The 19,493-nt window shown below is 51.1% G+C and overlaps 1 protein-coding gene across 1 annotated transcript; it reads left to right on the forward strand.

The window, feature by feature from the left end:
* Positions 1-820: 820 nt before the first annotated feature.
* Positions 821-19,321, forward strand: CTSB (cathepsin B). Its single transcript, XM_019733106.2, has 10 exons — positions 821-957; positions 11,645-11,795; positions 12,929-13,014; positions 13,385-13,499; positions 14,401-14,519; positions 15,344-15,429; positions 15,739-15,885; positions 16,390-16,506; positions 17,787-17,915; positions 18,360-19,321. The coding sequence occupies exons 2-10, from the start codon at positions 11,670-11,672 to the stop codon at positions 18,455-18,457; spliced, it is 1,023 nt and encodes a 340-aa protein (XP_019588665.2). The 5' UTR covers positions 821-957; positions 11,645-11,669; the 3' UTR covers positions 18,458-19,321.
* Positions 19,322-19,493: the final 172 nt, after the last annotated feature.

Below are 19,493 nucleotides of genomic sequence, written 5' to 3' on the forward strand. Positions count from 1 at the left end.
CTATTTAATCCTCACAGCTGTATGAGGTAAATATAATCATCTTCCTTAGCCAGATGAGGAATGTGAAGAAGAGAGGGTTTACATCACTTATCCAAAGTCACACGTCACTTATCCAAAGTCACACAGTTCTATGTAGCAGATTCCAAACTCTGTCCACTTCCTAGTGGACAAGATTGATGCGGGGGCCGTAGAATCATAGGGTTAGAGTTGGATACTGAGAGATCTTCACTCGTAAGGTCCTTCTCTGTAGAAATCCTGATGCAGCTCCAGCAATTAGTACTCAGTGGTATTAATTACCGTTTTCATTATTACATAGTTGGAGTATCTATCTCATAGGCACGTTCTCAGAATATTAACGCTAAAAGAGCCTTCGAAAGCTCGTCTGGGAATCCTGCTCTCTTGATACCCCCAACTCTGGCAATGTTTCCTGAATGAATGAAATACGGGTCAGTTATCCCCTCCCCCAAGCAGGGATCCAGCCGGCTTTGCTCTGCATTCAGGCTGAGGCGGCCCCAGGGGAATTTTTCTAGGCTGGGTGGAGACCCTTAGGGCCACCTTCAGCTCCCTTCCGCTCCCCACAGGCCCCAATCCGGAGGGTTAGACGCCGGCGGGGCTCAGAGCCCCTTTTCCGGGGCCAGCGCACCCACCCCCCACAGGATCTCCAGGAGCCGACGAAGGCGCGAGGCGCGCAGGGGTGATGGAGCTGGGGTGGAATGGGGGTGCTGCCAGCAGGAGGAGCAGGGGGTGGGGGTAGGGGTGCCGGGCTCGCCGGGGAGTCGGAGGTGGGGCCGCGTGTTCGTGGAGATCACGTGATGAGTCAGCCGGGCTCGGGGCGTGGCCGGGCGCGGTAAATAGGAGTGGGGGCGGCCGGGGAAGCGACGGCGGCTGCTGTGGCACCGGCACTGGCACCGAAGGCACTCCCCAGCAGCAGGCCCGGACTCTCGGCGGCCGAACTCGGTGAGTGCGGGCGGGTGGCGGGGCGGGCGACCGCGCAGCACCACCGCGGCGGAAGTGACCTTGGTTGGGGTGATGAGACTGGGGCCCTGTGCGCCCCCCCGCCAGGCCCACACGCTGTCCATCGGCGTCCCTGGGCGCCGGCAGGACAAGGCGACCCTCCGGTTGTTACAACCGGGCCAGCAGGGGTGGCAGCCGCGCACCCCGAAAAGTCGCGGTGGCGAGAAAAGCGAAAAACAACCCTCAGGCGGGCAGCCGGGCTCCCAACCCCCACTCCGGCCGAGAAGCTTGCGCCCGCAGATCCTTACTCGAGGGCTGTGTTCATGCCCAGGGCCGGGTCAGCTTGACCCCACGATACGCCTGTCCCCCGGGCCTGCCTGGTAGGTCGCCCAGGCGGCACGGGGGGAGTTTGCAGGGAAGGTCCGAGGGAGGAGCCTGCGAGGAATGGCTTGGTCCTGATCCCAGTGACTTTTGGCCAGTATCTGGCTCCCCGGCCCCTTCTCGGCTTCTGGGCCTCAGTTTCCGCAAAAAAAAACTGCTGAGATAATAACCTTTATTCTAAAGGGTTTGCCTGGGCAGCTTTCTGCACACAATCACGCACAATTCTAGGGACCCCAGACGACAGAAACTGGAAAGCAGGAACCTGGAACTGGGAGAAATAGGGTGGAACCCACATGAAGAGTTAAATACAAAGATGAGCGGAGAAACTAAACGGAGAGGGGGATGTGAGGCTGTATAGGGCCCCAGTCCTCCCAACTCTGGGGGGGGGGGGGGGGAATGCCCTCCCTAATCCTTGACTGCTGTGGAGAGGAGACAGTGCCTGAGGCCCAGGGAGGTGTGGGAGAGGGGAAAGCAGGTAGGAGTATCTGGGGCATCACCTCTCCCCTCCTGGGGGAGGGAGCATTTAGGTAGCACCGAAGAGTAACTGAGTTTGAGAGGCTCAGCTGGCAGGCAGTCCAGGTAAATCTGAAGTGGATTTGCCTTCTTAGTGGGCCTAGGTCAACCCCTTCTCTGCTGACAGGCAAAGGGAGAAGTACAAAAGCCCAGGCTCCATACATCTCTACCTGACCAAGTAGAAACCCTCACCCAGTGGGAGGGGAAGTGGTAGGTTCAAAGGGAGGCCTAGCACCTTTTGTTACCTTGCGAAACCTGATCCCCAAGTTCCTCCACCCCAGGTGAATGCGGCTGAGATGCATTCATCTAAATGAATCTATCAATGCAGATTGAGAAGGTGAAAGGCTTAGAAGGGTGTGTGACTTGCCCAGGGCTCCTTCCCTTTTCTAATGTAATGTCCTTTCCTTAATGGAGAATTGTTTCCTCTTGGCACTAGACCCAGGGACCTTGAGCTTCAGAAAGGGGCTGGGCCATGCCCACCCTGTGTGTCTTTCCCAAAGAGACAGGTTGAAGGTGTTCTGAAGAAAGGTTGTGTTGGAACCTTTTTAGGGCATTTGCCCCAGAGCTGGGGTACTGCCCAGTGGAAAGGTGCAGACGCCTCATCCAGGGGCTTCACAGACCCAGTGAGCGGCAACACAGGCCAGACACAGCCAGGCTCCAGTAACTCCCTTGATGTTGGGTCAGAACAACCCTGTTTTCTACCTGGTCAGACGGTGAGAGTGGAAGCGTTTTTGGCTCCAGGAAACACCTGCTCATGTGCCACTGGTTCAGCAACTTGCACCAAGACCCTTCCTATAGACTGGTTCTTTCCCCAATTGCTATACAAGGGAGATGGAGTAGGAAGTTGCCCACATGTAAGGGATGAGTGAGATTTTGTGTTACTATTGGCAGCTGGATTGAGAAGTGAAGGAAGAGCACAGAGGAGCCTTGAAATGTTTGTCGGGTGGTTTTCTTAAATGAGTGGTGGCTGTGTAGACTATCCCTGCCCTTGGGAGAAAAGGACTGAAATATTTCGGGGTGAGGACTCATCAGGTCTGCCGCTTATTTTTGATAGTTTGGCATAAACAAAGTATTAAAAATATGGGAGGTCGAGCTATATGAAATGGGAGTTTGTGAACGTCATGAAAGATGGAAATCACACATTTTCATAGGGTCCAACCTCAGGTGCAGAGAGATGGTAGGGATTGACAATAACCTGCTGGTTGAGTTGAGGCACATACAGGTGTGGATTGTACTCACTGGATACTGGGAGGCAGCAGTCTACACCTGGTCCCATATCTTCATCTCTCTCTTGTCTTATCCTCTGTACAAACTCCATGAGCTGCCTAAGAAAGGGAGGGAATCCTGAGTCCTTCCATGGCAGGGGATCTAGGGATCAAACACCATTACATATTTAGACTTAACCATTCCAGTTTGTAACCTCAGGCCTCATCCGCATTACCTCTCCACAGCACCAGGGGCCTCCATGTCTCAGTCTTGTGTAGGGTTCGCAGGGTGAGTGCATTTTCTCTTGGTCACAGCTCCCCTTTGCAGGGAGCAGGTTTTTGTTTGCTCTGCAAGTCCATTACCACTACTGTGCCTGCTTGGCGTCTTCCTGATGGACGTTGTAGCTCCTTTCTGCTCTTCTCTGTATAATTCTCCCGCACTCTTTTTTGTAGTTTTAATACTTTGTATCAATCCATGGACAGTGTTACTAAAATTGGTATACCTTTAATTATGTTGCATGTATCCTTTTCCGCGGGTGTTTATGAGTTATTTATGTTGATACATACAAATCTAGTTAATTCATCTTAAATACAGTGTATTTGTCTACTGAGGGACAGTTAGGTTGGTTTTGCTTTTTCATTGTTGCTCACAGCACTACAGTAAGTATCTTTGTAGCTCTCAGACATTTGTAAGAGTTCCTCTAGGGCAAAGCAGAAAAAGTCTAATTGCTGGGTCATAAGGTATGTGCATCTTCTATTTGGCTGGATATTGACAGAGTACGTGGAGATAAAATGAAGTTTTTACCAACCTATACTCCCAGCAGTGTTGAGGGTTCCTGTTCCTCATATTTCCCAAGACTAGTTATTGCCAGACTTTGATTTTTCTCAAGCACCAGTTTCCGTCACCTGTAAAACAAAAGCCTATATAAGACGTCCAGTGTTACTGTTTTATGAATGCTGGGTGCCAGGAAGAAGCATGCCTGCAGTGTTGACTGTATTATCTGTCTCCACCAGGCCAGTAACTCATTTAGTCTGGTCATCAAGATAACCTAGAGTTATCAGCAAGGATGGGGAGAGGAGGATGGGACAAATACCACCAAGACAGTAAACTCATCCAGTATAGAGCACTGAGAACATGTAGATATTCTGCCGAGAGACCCAGCGGAGGCTGGGCTTCTCCATGACCCTCTGACCCAGTCTTGGACAAGATGTGTTCACACGTGCACATAAGTCACATGGCTTTCGGGCTTGCATAAGACCTGGGAAGGTGGTGCCGTCCAAGGGCTTCAGCCACTCCAGGGTTGAGCTGTTGTCCAACATCAGCTGGGAGTCATTTGCTGCCCATTCTTGATCCACTTAACCCTATAGGTGTTTGAGGTGGGGCTGGGTGCTTCGTTCTGGTGGTCAGGATAGCACAATGAACCATCATTTGAGGGCTTGTTACCAAAAGTTGGAGGATCCTCATTTTTCATCCACGCTGAGATACTTTTGAGAATAAAAAGAATTACCCTGGGACAGGAAGACTTAAGTGGCCTGTGCGTAGGGAGATGCATATTTACTCCACTAGTGAGTTTGAGACTTTCTTAGTGGTAGTTCATTGTAAGTGTTGCTTGCTCCGAGCTAGGCAGTTGGAAGGCACTTTCAAAAAGAGCATCTCCTTCCATCTCTCAGCCTCGTGAGGTGAGTATCTCTTCCTGGGGCCCCTGGAGAGGAAACCAGGACCAAGCCTGAGAGGGGAGGCCTTTCTGTTGCTTGCTTTTATGGCTGCCAACATCTCCGTCGCCCTAGTCGCCCTAGTACCCAGCCAGCGGGAGATGTAATCGAGCCTGTGATTGAATTAGGGAGCTGCTGTGTTCTAGAAAGCTGGAGAGGCATGGAACACTAATCTCATTTAAATCTCCAAGGATTTCTAAAAGCTTTTATAAAGTAGTTGCAAGGTCCTTCAGAATCCAGGCAGTATGCCCATTATAGAAACCGAGACATGGGGATGTAGTGCCCCCATCAGCATCTCAGTAAGTCAATATCAGCTGGTGAGCAAAAGCTTCCAGAACTTTCTAGAGCTTTTCAAAACTTTGTCCAAATGATGTCTGGTTTCTCAACAATACAGAATTTTTCAACTTCTGAGGGCCTTGGGGTCCATTGTTTTAAGCCTAAGGTAGTACTAATTTTCTTCTGTTTGCAGGATGTGGGCTGTTGTGGCTTTTCTGAAGTAATGTTCCATCTGTGGGCACTGTAGCTACTGCATGGTTTCTAGACACTGTAGGAGAGCAGCTCGAGTTCAAGGCCAGCCCTGCGAACCTGGTGGGAATTAGTCACCTATTTTGGACAGATGATGGGCAGGTGGGCAGGAGGGGAAGTACCTGTGAGTGGCTGAGGCAGGTGGACCCTTCTCATTGCTTTTCCTGGTTCCCTGGGAGGCTGAAGGGCTGGTGAGCGGTGCTGCTGGCAGCCAACTGCAGTGGATGCCTTTTCTGGGTCACAGCAGTTGCTGGGAGGGGACATTCAGCCGCAGGGAGCAAGGCTCTAGGGGATGGATAGCCAACCTGGTGCCGTTTGTCCTCACAGCTTCAAGGAGACAGGTGATGACTAAGCCTCCCCCCCCCTTTTTTTTTTATTTAAAGATTGTAAGCCAAGCAGCAGTTAAACATGTTGGCCTTAGGAGCAAAGACATAACACAGAAAAGACCACATCAAAGGCTGCGATTCAGAGTCAAAAGGGAAAGGTCTTGGGTCTCCTTCAGGTCGATTGGAGGGTGTTTGAACCAAGACACTTCTATCAGCCATGATAGCGCCACGCCAACACTGAGTTGTAACTGGGCAAGCTGAAGTCCAGGGGAAATGGAGATCTGCCTGGTTTTGTTTTGTGGGGGTCCTGAAATGGGCGAAACTTGAGGACTAACTGCCATTAGTGACAGCAAGAGGCAAGACAGACAAGTCTTTGTGGAAGTGAAAGAAATGGTTCTCTACCAAGATCCCACCAGATCTTCACACCACTCCTGTATTTCCGCCTTTCCCCTAATTGAGAGCCACTCTGCTGATATATAAGGCACAACCTTAATTTGCAGCTGTTGGCAAACTGCAGGTGCTCAGGCTTTTTATTCTTTAGGGCCAGCTGTGAAAGAGGTCAGCCGTATATGTGCAGTAGCTGCAGGCAAGGAAGAGGAAAGGACCAGCGAAAGGCTGTTGCTGGACATCCACTTATCTTTTTCTGTATGTGCCAGGAGGTTACAGCTGGCTTATTTGGAAAGTTCAGATACACATGCCCTGTCTCATTAGATTCAGTACACATTTAGAATCGAGCCAACCTGAGGGCGCTATCACCATGTAAGAAAGTTTTGTGTGTTTTTTGTGTTTTTTAAAGTTTTGTGTTTTTTTAAAAAGAAAAAAAAGAAAGAAAAAGCAAGCTTGGTGGCAGCCCAAACTGATTCTGTGGCCCTTGTGATGTCAGGATTCAAAGCCTCCTGTGACTTGGCATCAGTTCCTCGCCTGTGTTCATTCCATCCCTTTCTAGAGTCCCAAGTCCCAGGAATGGCTTCAAGGTCGTCTGGGCGATGGTTGTGCTGTGAGGGGAGGTAGATAGGACCAGCAGGCCACGGCCCTTTTGGCACACTGCGTTCTACAGAACTTCAGTGGGGTGTGCTTTCATACAAACCGTTAAGTGCTATAGGGATTTGCAGAGGATAGAAATGAGCCCTTTTTTAATTTTTTTTTAAGCCAGAGATTAGATTGGAAAAGGGAAAGCTCAGGGTAGTGGAACCCGAGGTCTACCCAGCAAGTCCAGCTGACCGAGGACAAGAAGTAGTATCTGCCCACAACACTACCCTCCACCAGGCCACACCCTGAAAGGGAGTTTGTTGACTTGCACTGTTCTTAAGCCTGTTTGGGTCCTTCTCCCTCATGAAATAAGAACTTTCTGTCCATTCTGTCTTACAATCAAGGGAAAAACAAAGAAACAAACCAAAAAAACCCCCACAGAATTGAGAAATGGGAAATGTTTGCCCAAAAAAGGGGAAGCAAAAGCTGCTTATTTTGTGCTGAGGCCGTGGGACCTGTGACTAGCTTGTTAACAGCACAGCCGGCTGTTTCAGCCACTTGCATGCAGTTTGTCTGGTGTTCGTGATTTGTGTGGATGTGGAGAGAAGGAAAGCTGTCTGGTGCTCACTGAAATGAAATCCCAGTGCTCTCAGGGTATCTGTGTGTCTGTCTCCTCTGGGAGGAGAAATGTGACATAGTATTCTTTGGGCTCTCAGCAGTCTCAGAACCCTCCAAGTGGAAGTCCATTTGGAGGTTAATTGAAGTTATAACCTCAATTTTAATTTAGACTCTTCTTTTTGATGTGGAGGTATTGTGGAGTGATACCTGGGATTTTCCTGCACAGGCTAGAGGTGGAGGAAAAGAGAAGAGAGAGAGGGAGGGCAGGCAGAAGGGTGGTGAGTGAGACCTGGAAATCAAGTGTGCCGAGGTGAGCAGCCCTGCTATGCCAGGGGCCTCTTCCCACCCTCATTTCACTCTGGATTCCCACCTGGACAAACTAATGGCTGTGATCCCATTTACAGGGGTGGGAGTGAGGCTGAGTGAGGTTGGTGCTCATGGGTGCGCAGTTAGTAAGTGCAAGGGCCGAGGTCTGAATCCACGTCTCCTGACGCCAGTCCCAGGACTTATCCTCACCGCCGGCTGCAGCGGCTGTTGCCCATTTGAAGCCTAACCCAGACGCTCCCTTATTGCCATGGCCCTGTGCCTGGGGCGCTGAGGCGAAAAGAAGAGCCTCCCTAGGGCTCAGTCCTGACGGGCTGGGTGTCAGTGGTTCATGCTGGGCTCCAGCCCTCCAAGCTCAAGGCTGTACACGGGAGGGGGCCCTGGTTCTCCACTGAGGCAGGGTGATGAGGTGGGAGAATCAAATTGACAGGAAATGTGGAGGAGGACCGGTGGAACCAAAGGAAAAGCAGGATGAGTGTGCGTGAAAGACACGTCTGGTGCAGAAGCGTGGGGGGCCTGGCAGGCCTCAGGACTCAGGTGGGTGGGGAGAGGTGGGGACAACAGCCATGGCCCTTGTCAGTGCAGGAGCTGAGAGCCATCTGGGAGGTGGGTGGTGCCTGTGTTCTCTCCCACCACAGAAACCAGAGAAATCTTGTTTAAATATCCTAGCTGCCGTGGAAGTGCTCCCATTCTCCACTTGCTTATGATTTAACATCTCAGCAGATGGCTGAGCCCCCCAGGGGCACCTGAGGACACTCTCATTTGATGTTTAAGGAGCATTCCACTGGGACTGCCTCCTGCACTAGGTTCTCCTATCTTGGAAAAATGTTAAGATGCCAAGTGTGAGTCAGAGGGCATCGATAAAAAGAAAGGAAGCCAACTGCTTTGCTCCTCAGAGAGCACTTTGCTTCTTCTGCCATGTGAGGAAACAGCAAGACATTTACCTAACAGTTTGGAGGCTGTGTGGGTCCCTGACACAGGGTCATGTGAGTGACCGCCTCTCCATGAGTCACTGAAAATGGGAAGGTTAAGTGTTCAGAGCAGGAAGTCGCTAGGGAGGGAGCCTCGTTGGTGGCTGGGGAGATGATTGGAAATGCATTTGGGAGCTCATTAAAACCAGTGTTCTTTCATTAGTTTGGTGGCATGGGGTCTTTGGTAGCCATAGCTATTCTTCCTAAAAGAGCAAAGCTTCAAATATAACAATACATTCATGTACAATATAAAAAAGGTAGGCCATATATACAGTGAAAAGGAAGGATAGACAGTGAAAAGGAAGTAACTGCTACAGTTACTACTTTTGTGTGTTTTTCTTAACGTTTTACATGTAGTGGCAGAAATATACTTGTACACCCTTAATGGGCTCATGCACTTACCATGACTCACCTGTGACATGCTTTTTGTCTTTTTTCCACTTACCGTATATCTTGGGCATATTTCCTTTCTCTGTACAATATGATTCATGTCAACTGTTCGCCTCTTAAATGGCTGCTGTGTATTCTGTTATTTCCCCATTTACCATACTTAACAATGACTGCTATTGGATACTTGCTTGGTTTCTGGGCTTTTGATGATACAGAGAATATTTAGGGAACATCCTAAATCCCGTATCTTTGCATTTTGAAGCTGGTAGGATACATTTCTAAAGGTCAGCTTGCTGAGTCAGAGGGCATGCAGATGGAAAAGTGACGGAGGTGGCCAGGTCGGGCTCTGCGTGGTGGTCCCTACCACTGAGCAGTGTCACGCCTCTGCTTCCCCACATCTGACCCTGCCGAGAACTGTCAGACTGTTTTTGTAAATTCACTGTGTATGTCCTGTTGCCATTTTTCTGTTATGCTGCTTCTATTCTGATTTTTAAGAGCCCTTTGCATATTAAGGAAACAAAGCCATAAGTATATGTAAGCACTATTTTTTTTTTTCATCTTGTCACTCTGTTTTTCTAGAAGAGAGGCTTTATTTTCATGTAATCAAACATTTTCCCTTTAAGGTTCTGTTTTATGTCAAGCTTGGGCACCCTCCCTCCAGTATTACATTTTTTAAAGTGTGTTTGTTTTCGTCATACAATTTCTGTTTTTCTGCAAGACCTTTGTTCCATGCAGCAGTTTTTGTGTGTAAGGAGTCAAGTGTAAAGATTCAGCCTTACTCTTTTTTTTTTTCTTTTTCCAAAATGCGTAGCCAGTTGTGTAAGCACCATTTACTGAGATAATACCATTTCCTCACTCACCTCTACCTCACACGCTAAATTTCCACATAGGATATATTTCTGAATGGTCTATTTCGTTGATCAGACCGGTCCTGGGCCGGCATCACCTAGGGGGTTATAATACGTTTACCTACCATGACGATGGCCAGGCCTCCATCCCGTGCTCTTTTCCACAATAATCTTTCTATCCTTACACACTTATTCTTCCAGATGAATTGTTGCTGTTGCTGAACAATTAAGTTTAAATAGTCCCTCAAATGTCACTCACTGTGTGGGAGGCAGCATATTAAGTGCTGTCACCTAAGTCGTGTCATCTTCATGTAACCCTCGTAAATGACCTGTGATCTGTGAGGAGGTGGGTCATTTCACAGAGCCTGCTGTGTAAGCCCCTGAGGTCAAAGGCAGGAAGTTCCCCCAACACACACAGTCCCCGCTGGATGGTGATCTCACAAGGCCCGGCAGTGGTACAGCACCAGGACACATTTCTTATTTTCATAGAGCTGCTGGTCTAAGAGTGTGTTCAGAGACTGAGCTGGAAATTGCTGGTCTCCTGCCTCACCAGCCAGTCCAAGATCTAAGGGCCGTGGCTGTGATGTCATGGTTTCCCTTTCCAGAAGCCCCATCTCTGGTGCGGGAAGCAGAGCCTTTGGCTGACTGGAAAAACCAGAGAAAATCCCAGAAGACTTGTACCACTGGCCAAACCAGCTCTTCCTCCCTGGCTCTCCTGAGGCTGGCACATGCTGGGTTTAGCTTGGCTTGTGTTCTGCTTGTTTTGTTTCCAAAATATGGCTTAAGAAGTTTATTTTCTCTTGCATTTTTCTTATCCCACTGGTCCTCCACAGACTGTTTATTCTCTCAGAGCACTAACTTGGAAAGTCTCCAACTTTGTTCTGCAAATCCACGGAGTGGCAGTTAGGCAATAGCAGAGAGGCCACTGGACTCGGTTTTAGCCTGAACATGTAGGCACATTCATTCGTGTAAGACAGACATGTTGGTACTGCCCCTTGGGCTCTGGGGTTTTGACAGACAGCAAATCAGCCCTGGCCCGGGCTTCATAGCTCACAGGAGAGTTGGGGCCACAAGCCATCAGAGAACAGCACCATTTCAGACTGTGAAATTTGCCCTAGCTCTGAGTGACAGCTCTGGAGACCCAAGCAGCACCAGCCACCAGCCCTCTTAGCTGCACAGGGAGGAGCCTCAGTGCAGGCAACACAGCCCCTATGCTTTCTCTCTCCTGGCTCTCAGATTCTGGGAGGAGAAACGCACATGGTGTGTCTTAGCCCATTCAGTCTGCTCCAACGGAATTCCGCAGACTCAGCGGCTTCTAAACACGTTGATTTCTCACAGTCTGGAGGCTGGAAGTCTGAGATCAGGCTGCCAGCGTGGTCGAGGAAGGGCCCGCTCCCTGGTCACGACTTCTGTGTCCTCACATGGCGGAAGGGGCGGGGGAGCTGTGTGGGGTCTCTTTTATCAGGGCACTAATCCCGTTTGTGAGGGTTCCACCCTCATGACCTACTCACCGCCCCGAGGCCCCCCTCCTAATCACACTCATTGGGAGTGAGGATTTCCACGTGAATTGTGTGTGGTTGGGGGCTGCAAACACTGCATGGCACCGTCCCGTGTGCTACACACACCGGGTGGGACTTGGAGATGAGGCCCAGGAGCCCGTGGCACCATAGGTCCTTGAGGGTTCTCTGCTGTCCCACGCAGGCTTGACAGAAGAGGAAAATGAGGAACAAAGGGAACAAATGGCAGCCAGGGCGAGAACACGCGTCTTTTAACCACGCGTCTTTTGACCACGGGGTGGTTTCTGGCCCCAGAACCGTGCTGCCTGAAGTGGCAGCCGTGTTGTGTGCTGAGTGTTTGAACTGAGTAAAGGAGAAGCAGCCTGATGTCTTCTGTCCTTTCCTTTCTAGGTGAATCCAGGACCCAGCTTCCAAAATGTGGCGGCTCTTGACCACCCTCAGCTGCCTGGTGGTGCTGACCAGTGCCCGGAGCAGGCCGAATTTCCAGCCGCTGTCAGATGAGCTGGTCAACTACGTTAACAAACAGAATACTACATGGAAGGTGGGCGATGGGGCAGCTTCCTACATGTGTCCCTTCCGAGGGTCGGTTTGCACACCCTGACGCCCAACAGTGGTGGCTGCAACTGGGCCCACAGGACAGTCTGTCCTGGACATTTGAAAATCTGATTCAGGGGGTGGCTGGTTAGCTCAGTCGGTTAGAGCGTGGTGCTGATAACACCAAGGTTGCCAGTTCGATCCCCACATGGGCCACTGTGAGCTGTGCCCTCCTTAAAAAAAAAAAAGAAAGAAAATCTGATTCAGTCATGGCTGTGCAGAACCATGCCCACCTCCTCCCTTACGTGTGTGTGTGTGTGTGTGTGTGTGTGTGTGTGTGTGTGTGTTGACTATATGTGAGCATGCATGGAGCTGCATGGGGAATAAACAAGCTTTGGAAGTGTTTTTCCAACTGGATATCTGTGAGCCCCTCCTTGGCAGCCAGCAGCTCCTTGCTTCTGCCCAGACTAAGGCCTGAGACTGCGGGAACCATGAGAAATAGGTCACGTTCAGAACTGGGAGGGGCAGGTTGTCTCTCTGGACACCAGCAAATGGCAGCAGATCAGAGGAGACACCCGCTGGTCTGAGTGCCCACGCGGCCCGTGAATGAGGTCCCTCTGGGTTCGCCCCGGCCTGCTCTGCAGGGTGCCCGTCTTATTTAGTCTGTTCCGGCTACTGTCACAAAATTTCTTATAAACAGAAATTTACACACAGTTCTGGAGGCTGGAAGCATCGGATTAGGGTGCCCCACGGTCGGGATCTGGTGAGGCTCCTCTTCCAGGTTGCAGACGGCCACTGCTCTGTGTGTTTCCATGTGGTAGGAGGGGTGAGGCAGCTCTCTGGGGTCTCCTTTATGAGGGCGCTCATCCCACTGATGAAGGCTCCACCCTCATGACCTAAGCACCTCGCAGAGGCCCACCTCCAGACACCATCACATTCGGGTTAGGGTTCAGCGTGAATTTGGGGAAACACAAACATTTGGTCTGGAGCTGTACCCCAGCCCCCTTGCTCTGCTGAGTTGGAAGGAACCCCTGGCCTTGTCAGGCCATGCACATGGGCAGCATGCACACCGCGGCCACCCCGTCCCTGGACACAGCCTGTCTGTGGGTGGGTGACTGCCGTGCTTGGGCTCTCTTCCAGGCCGGACACAACTTCTACAATGTGGATCTGAGCTATGTGAAGAGGCTGTGTGGCACCATGCTGGGCGGGCCCAAGCTGCCCCAGAAGTGAGTGCCCACTTGCTGGGGCGTGAGCAGCAGGCGTTTGTTTGGGACCGTGGGAGGGAGGGAGGGACGGAAGGAAGAAGGCCTCCCTGGCATCCGCACGTCTCACTTGCTCCAGAGCCGCACGGACTCTACATAAGACGCAGGGCCCAGTCCCAAATGCCAGTGTTTCCTGCTGTGCTTCTCCGGGTGGCTCAGAGCCCCAGTGGAAAGGGCCCCAGGTCTGGTCCCACGATCTGGTCGGCCACAACATTGTGCCTGACTCCCTTTCTAGGGGACGATCCGCGGTCAGCTGGCCTTTGCAGGGATGTGGTGGGGTGGGCAGCGCAGGTGGTAACATGTGAGCTTCTAATGGAGACCTTCCTTTGTCCAGAGTTTGGCTTGCTGAGGACATCGTTCTACCTGAAAGCTTTGATGCCCGGGAACAGTGGCCAAACTGTCCGACCATCAAGGAGATCAGAGACCAGGGTTCCTGTGGCTCCTGCTGGGTGAGGCCCTGCTGGCTGAGAAGGGCTGGTGTGAAGGGGGTTGGGGGACTGGGAGTGACCAGGGGAGTTGGGGTCGGACCACCTGTGACTAGGCACGTTACATAAACTTCCTGAGTCTCAGACTCCACTAGCATAAACATAATAAAGATCCCTATGGCCGTGAGTTAGTGCAAGGACTAGGTGGAAGAATAGATGTGCAAAGCACCCTGTACAGGGCACTTTGTGTGTGGGTTGTGATGTGTTTTTATTTCTGTTTGATACTCTGTCCCGAGCCATTGGCCAATACCACTGGTTTTGACCTCTGATCTGCTTCAGAGACGCAGCCCTTCTGTATCAACGAGCTGTCTTAATTTTGTTTGTTTTTTAACTATGGTAACATACATAATATAAAGGTAACGGTCTTAATCATTTTTTTAAGTGTATATAGTTCAGTGGCATTAAGTCCACTCATTATTGTGCAGCCATCACCACCATCCATCCACAGAGCTTTGTCAGCTTGCAAAACTAAACCTCTGTCCCCATTAAACACTAGCCCCCCATCCTCCCTCCTGCCAGCGCCCCACAACCACCCTTCTGCTTTCTGTCTTTGTGACTTTGACTAGTCGGGGTACTTCATAGAAGTGAAATCAGAGTGTTGGTCCTTTGCATGAGCTGTGTTTTTATGTTAAACATCAAAAACACATGTTTCAGAAATGAACTGAGTGCCCAAGGTGAGGCTCAGGGAGGATGGGTCTCTTGCTTTAAAGCTAATAAGCTTAGGTGCTAGGACCCTCGCCTGACATGTCGGGGGAGACTAACCACCAAGAAGGTCAGAGGTGCTCAAGGTGGTCCTCCAAGGTGGTGGCTGGTGGACTCCACAGTCCAGGAGAGGGGCTCACCTGGGTGGGCCTTGTTCCTCCAGGCATTCGGAGCTGTGGAAGCCATTTCTGACCGGATCTGCATTCTCACCAATGGGCATGTCAACGTGGAGGTGTCTGCCGAGGACCTGCTTACGTGCTGTGGCCTCCAGTGTGGGGAAGGGTGAGTCGGAGGCAGCAGCTCCCAGTTCAGGAGCCCAGGCCCCTAGGAATGGTCTCCTCGGGTGGACGGTGACTGAGGGCTCCCTGGGACGGAAGTTGTATTCCTTCAGGATGGGTGATGGTCCTTTGCCAAAACAATGTGGGGACCTGGGGAGTTTGGAAGCCGGGTCTGGCTTGACTGCTGCTTTCTGGGAGGTGCCTAAAACCAGGCTGGCAAAACAGATAGTCTCAGGATATGTGGTTAAATTTCAGATCTCCAATCTGGTTTTTGTTATCTTTGTTCCATTTTCCTGCTCAACAAATGTAATAGCCTCAGGGCCTGTTTCTTTATCTGTAATTAAGGATAATGGGTCCCCATATTAGTCACAGGGAACTAAACCCTGTCTGCCTGGGTTGTTTCCTTCTGCCACCTCTGGTCTTGGTTCTACAACAATGGTTCTCAGCCATGCTTGCAGATTAGAAATACCTGGGAGTTCGGGGAGAAAAAAGGTGTGCTCAGGCCTTACCCTGTACCACTTAAGTTATTGGCACTGGTATTTTTTTCAGTGTCCCAGGGAGTTCTGTGTGTTGCTTGTTGAGAATATTCTAGAAAGGACACAACCTGGGAGCATCCTTCTGTCTTCTTGAGGATCTTGGTGGGTGGGCCAGGGAATTGGGAGACTCCCTGGAAGAAGGGACTATTCAGAGAAGGATGAATTGGGAGGTCTGCTGGGATCTGCGTGAACTGTTGGGCCAGTTGCTGAAGGCAGTGGTGGAGCCACCAGGCAGTGGTCTAGGAGCAGCGAGCACCTCTCATTCAGTTCTAATGAATGGCTCTTCTCTTAGCTGTAATGGGGGCTTTCCCTCTGGAGCTTGGAACTTCTGGACAAAAAAAGGCCTGGTTTCCGGTGGCCTCTATGACTCCCATATAGGTGAGTGTCTGCCCTCAGCTTCTGTCTGGTCAGGTGGATTTTATAAGCAATGAAAAATAATGGTCTCATTTTCCATTATAAAGGGAAGGTTGAGGGTTGAGGGCAAGAGTGCTGGGCTGAAAAATAGGGTAGAAAGACAAGCCAGTCTTCTTGATGGCAGAATTAGCAACAAGTGGAAGAAAGCTCAGGCTGTAGACTTGAGGGTGGCTACTGTTTGCGTTGGTCATCACCCCAATTCTTTCTGGCTCGAGGGGCCTTTGTCGGGGCTGTTGGCTGACATCCTTCTTTCTACTTGCCCCCCCACCCCAGGTTGCAGACCCTACTCCATCCCTCCCTGTGAGCACCACGTGAATGGCTCCCGGCCCCCATGCTCAGGGGAAGGGGGGGACACCCCCAAGTGCAGCAAGATCTGTGAGCCTGGCTATACCCCATCCTACAAAGACGACAAACACTTTGGTAAGCACTCCAGGCCAGAGACCTGCTGACAGCCTTCCCAAGCCAAAGAGAGGCTGGGGCAACTGAACCTTAAGAGTCAGGAACGCAGGATGGCGAAGGAAGGGCATTAATGCCTCTCTTGCCTGCCTGTCTTCACCCTGAATTCGGCCTCAGGGATGTTGTCTTACAGTCACAGTCCCATCGAGTTGTAAGGGACCAAACCCCTGGTTTTACAGGGGAGCAGCCTAGCCTGGTCTTCTGGGTCCCACTCTGCCCTCATCCAGGCTCATGCTCACTGCCACTCCTACCTCAGGGCCTCGCTCTCCTGCTTCTCGACTCCCAGATCCAGAGCAATCACCACTCCCCGGGGAGCCTCCCCTGACAACCACCCCCACCCCCTTCCCGGGTTGGGCAGGTCCCCTAGATGCTCAGTCTTCCCCTGGTGGCTCCTGAAAGTCAGTGAAGAATTGGCTGACGGAGCTGTGGCAGGTGAGCCTCACCCCACTGGGCTGCTTCATTTGCCAGGATGCAGTTCCTACAGCGTCCCCAGTAGCGAGAAGGAGATCATGGCGGAAATCTACAAAAATGGCCCGGTGGAAGCGGCCTTCTCCGTGTACTCGGACTTCCTGCTCTATAAGTCTGGTGTGTATTGATCCCTGATGGCTGAGGGTGGAGGGGGACAGGGCGGCATTAGGCCTCCTGTCCCCCAGCTCTGCAGATCCCTCAACAGCAGGCCCTGACCCTCATCATCACTGCTCTCGGCAGCTGCGCCCGTTTGCCTCTCCCACGCGTGCCATTCCACATCCCGTCTCCATGGTGTTTCTGTGTGGCCAGTTGCTGCTCATTCCTACTCATCCCTTAATAGGCAGCTCAGATACCTCCGCAGGGACGCCTTCCCTCACCTCCCTGGGGCCTCTGGCTCCCCACTGTCTGCTTCCATTGCTTTGTCAGCATATTCATCACATTGTAACTGGAGGTTTTATGTGTCCTCTGTCTTGGCAAAGTCCTAGCATCATGCCTGCCATCCAGTGGATGAGGAAATGGAGCACCTGCTGTGTGCGACACGGGGGGGATTCAAACTGGGAACTGGACGGTCCCCGGCCCGACAGCTGTCTTAGAAAGCCCCCCATTGTAGACGAACAGTCTGTGCTGATCGCCTGTCTCGTTTACGTTCTGTAGACTGAGAATTCCAAAGCTCTCCACTCTTCTGAAACATGGATTACACAAAGGAAGATGATTCTGGCAGGAAAAAAAATGTTACAAAAAGCTGGCAGTTATTATAGTCCCCACCCATGTTATAAAAGGATGAGAATGCATTTCCAGTTTGACAAAGTGATTCACCACCGAGGGGACAGCCTGACTGGCCAGCCCTCCGAGCACTTCATAGCCAGTATCTTTCTCCATTGACCAACATTGTCTGCCACCAACTCAGCTTCTCCTGCGTTACCTTCTGCAGGGTGACCAACCCCAGAGCAGCAATTTAAAACGCTTTTAGCCACAGAATTCTTTTGACACATCCTTACATGGAGTTTCCAATATGTAAGGCAAATAATTAGTATTTTAACATTACATTTGTTTCTTAAATGAGAACTTACAACTTTAGTTCTAAAGGCACCCAACAAGCATCTTTGCTTTTGTGGGTTCCTTTTTAATGTTGACTCAACATATTCGAATGTTAAGGCTTTCAAAAAATACATTTCAATAATTCCTGAATATTGTGGGAACCCTTGGAGCCTTCCGATGCAACAGTAGGATTCTGTAGAACCCTATTTGCCAACGGGTTGCGTCCTTTCCTTGTGGCAGGCCTGTTGGACCCTCTGGGCCTGACTTGTCCTGAGGAGGGGTAGCCAGCTGAGTTGGAGGGAGGCTGTGAGATGGGGCCGTGGCCTGGTCTCAGCCTGAACAGGTTTTTCCTTTCTCAGGAGTGTACCAACACGTCACTGGAGAAATGATGGGAGGCCATGCAGTCCGCATCCTGGGCTGGGGAGAGGACAACGGCACCCCCTACTGGCTGGTTGGCAACTCCTGGAACACTGACTGGGGCGACAATGGTGAGTGGCCGCTCCCTTCCTGCTGAGAATAAGGTGTCATGAACCGGAACATAATTGTCATCTTGTCTTCCTCTGCTCCACCTGCTGCACAGCTGCAAACCCGAGGCCTTGGGCTTACCTGTGACCTTCTAGGTGTCCAGGTGCTAGTGAGCTGGGGTTTCCTTCTGCCACAAGGGCAGCTTCTGATCCCAAGAGGGTAGTAGGGACCAGGACCCAGCTTTACATCGTTTGTGCCTGCCGGCTCCCCCTCGTACCAGGGGCCGGTGACATGGGGCCTCATGCTGGGCAAGCAGGGCAAACTGACAGAGCACCTTGGTGCGGTCTGGTGTGTTTGGGGGCTGGCTTAGTGATTTCTGCTCCTGGGATTCAAGGATGAGTCTGAATATGTTGGCAAGGGCCAAACCCCACGGCACACTTTAAAGGCATCTTACTTTTGCTTTCCAGGCTTCTTTAAAATCCTCAGAGGACAGGATCACTGTGGAATTGAATCGGAAATCGTGGCTGGACTCCCGTGCACTGAGCAGTACTGGAAAAGGATCTAATCTGCTGTGGGCCCGTCCAGCCAGCCCCGGGGCAGTTTTTCCCTAAATAGAGCCAGTAGGGCTGGGGATGAGATGAGGGATAGGAATATGTTTTATTCTTTGAGTTCAGATAGGATACAAGAGGTTTTAGACAGGGCCTGAAGGACTGCATTGGGCCATACCTCCTGTCTACCATGAGAGCTGTCTTCCAAGGAGACACATCCAAGGCCTGGCTACGTCCCAGCTTGATCAGTGGACTGCTGTCCCCGTGCACATAAACCAGGGAGGCCACTGCTGCAAGCAGAGCACGTCCCGCCCCCGTAGACTAGTGCTGCTCCAGCTGTTGCTGCAACTGTCTCCACACCCTTCCCCAGCCGCGCGTCACCAGGGAGCGTAACACACCTAGAGGGTTTGTAGGTTTTCCGAAGGGATGGAAGGCACGGTCCCTGACAAGACAGCTTCCCACCTGTCAGCAGTACCTCTCAGTAAGTAGCTTTCTAGATTTGGAAATAGGTTGAGAAGAGAAATAGGGGGGCAGCCCTTTGGAGAAAGCCCCCTTCTCCCAGGACCCCTGCATCTGCTGAGCTTCGCGGTGTTGCTCACCTCCTCTGGTCTTGCCCTCGGCATGATTCTGTTTTCATAGAAGTTGCATTTTTTTCTGCACCTCAGCTGATCACATGAACGAGAGTCTAACAGTTGGAAGAGCTGTACTAGTTTTACAGACTGTCTCCTGAACACAGAACTGGGTGGTTGCGACTTGACCAACCTACCGACCTCTACTACCACTAGTTTGGGATAAACAGCTAGTAATGTTTAAACATCATGCTTCCCTGATAATTTAACAAGGAAAAGAATGACTGTGCCAATAAAGGATTTCTCCTTCCATGTAACGTCTGTTCTGGTGGGTTCTCAAAGATCATTTGTCACTGTCGCCTTGTAGCTGCTGTCTGTCCTTATCTGTCCCCCAGAAAGTCATGTTCTCATGGATCTGGGTGCCCTTGAAACTCCAACCAGAGCTATCTAGCCTCAGTGGTGTGGAACACAATAAAATGCCTAA

The sequence above is a fragment of the Rhinolophus sinicus genome, linkage group LG07 (assembly GCF_036562045.2).
Source record: "Rhinolophus sinicus isolate RSC01 linkage group LG07, ASM3656204v1, whole genome shotgun sequence".
NCBI classification, from domain to species: domain Eukaryota; kingdom Metazoa; phylum Chordata; class Mammalia; order Chiroptera; family Rhinolophidae; genus Rhinolophus; species Rhinolophus sinicus.

Coding starts and splice junctions, on each gene's coding strand:
- CTSB (XM_019733106.2), top strand. CDS start 11,670: ATGTGGCGGCTCTTGACCACCCTCAGCTGCCTGGTGGTGCTGACCAGT. Junction 13,500..14,400: donor GTTCCTGTGGCTCCTGCTGG/GTGAGGCCCTGC, acceptor TTGTTCCTCCAG/GCATTCGGAGCTGTGGAAGC. Junction 15,430..15,738: donor CCTCTATGACTCCCATATAG/GTGAGTGTCTGC, acceptor CCCCCACCCCAG/GTTGCAGACCCTACTCCATC.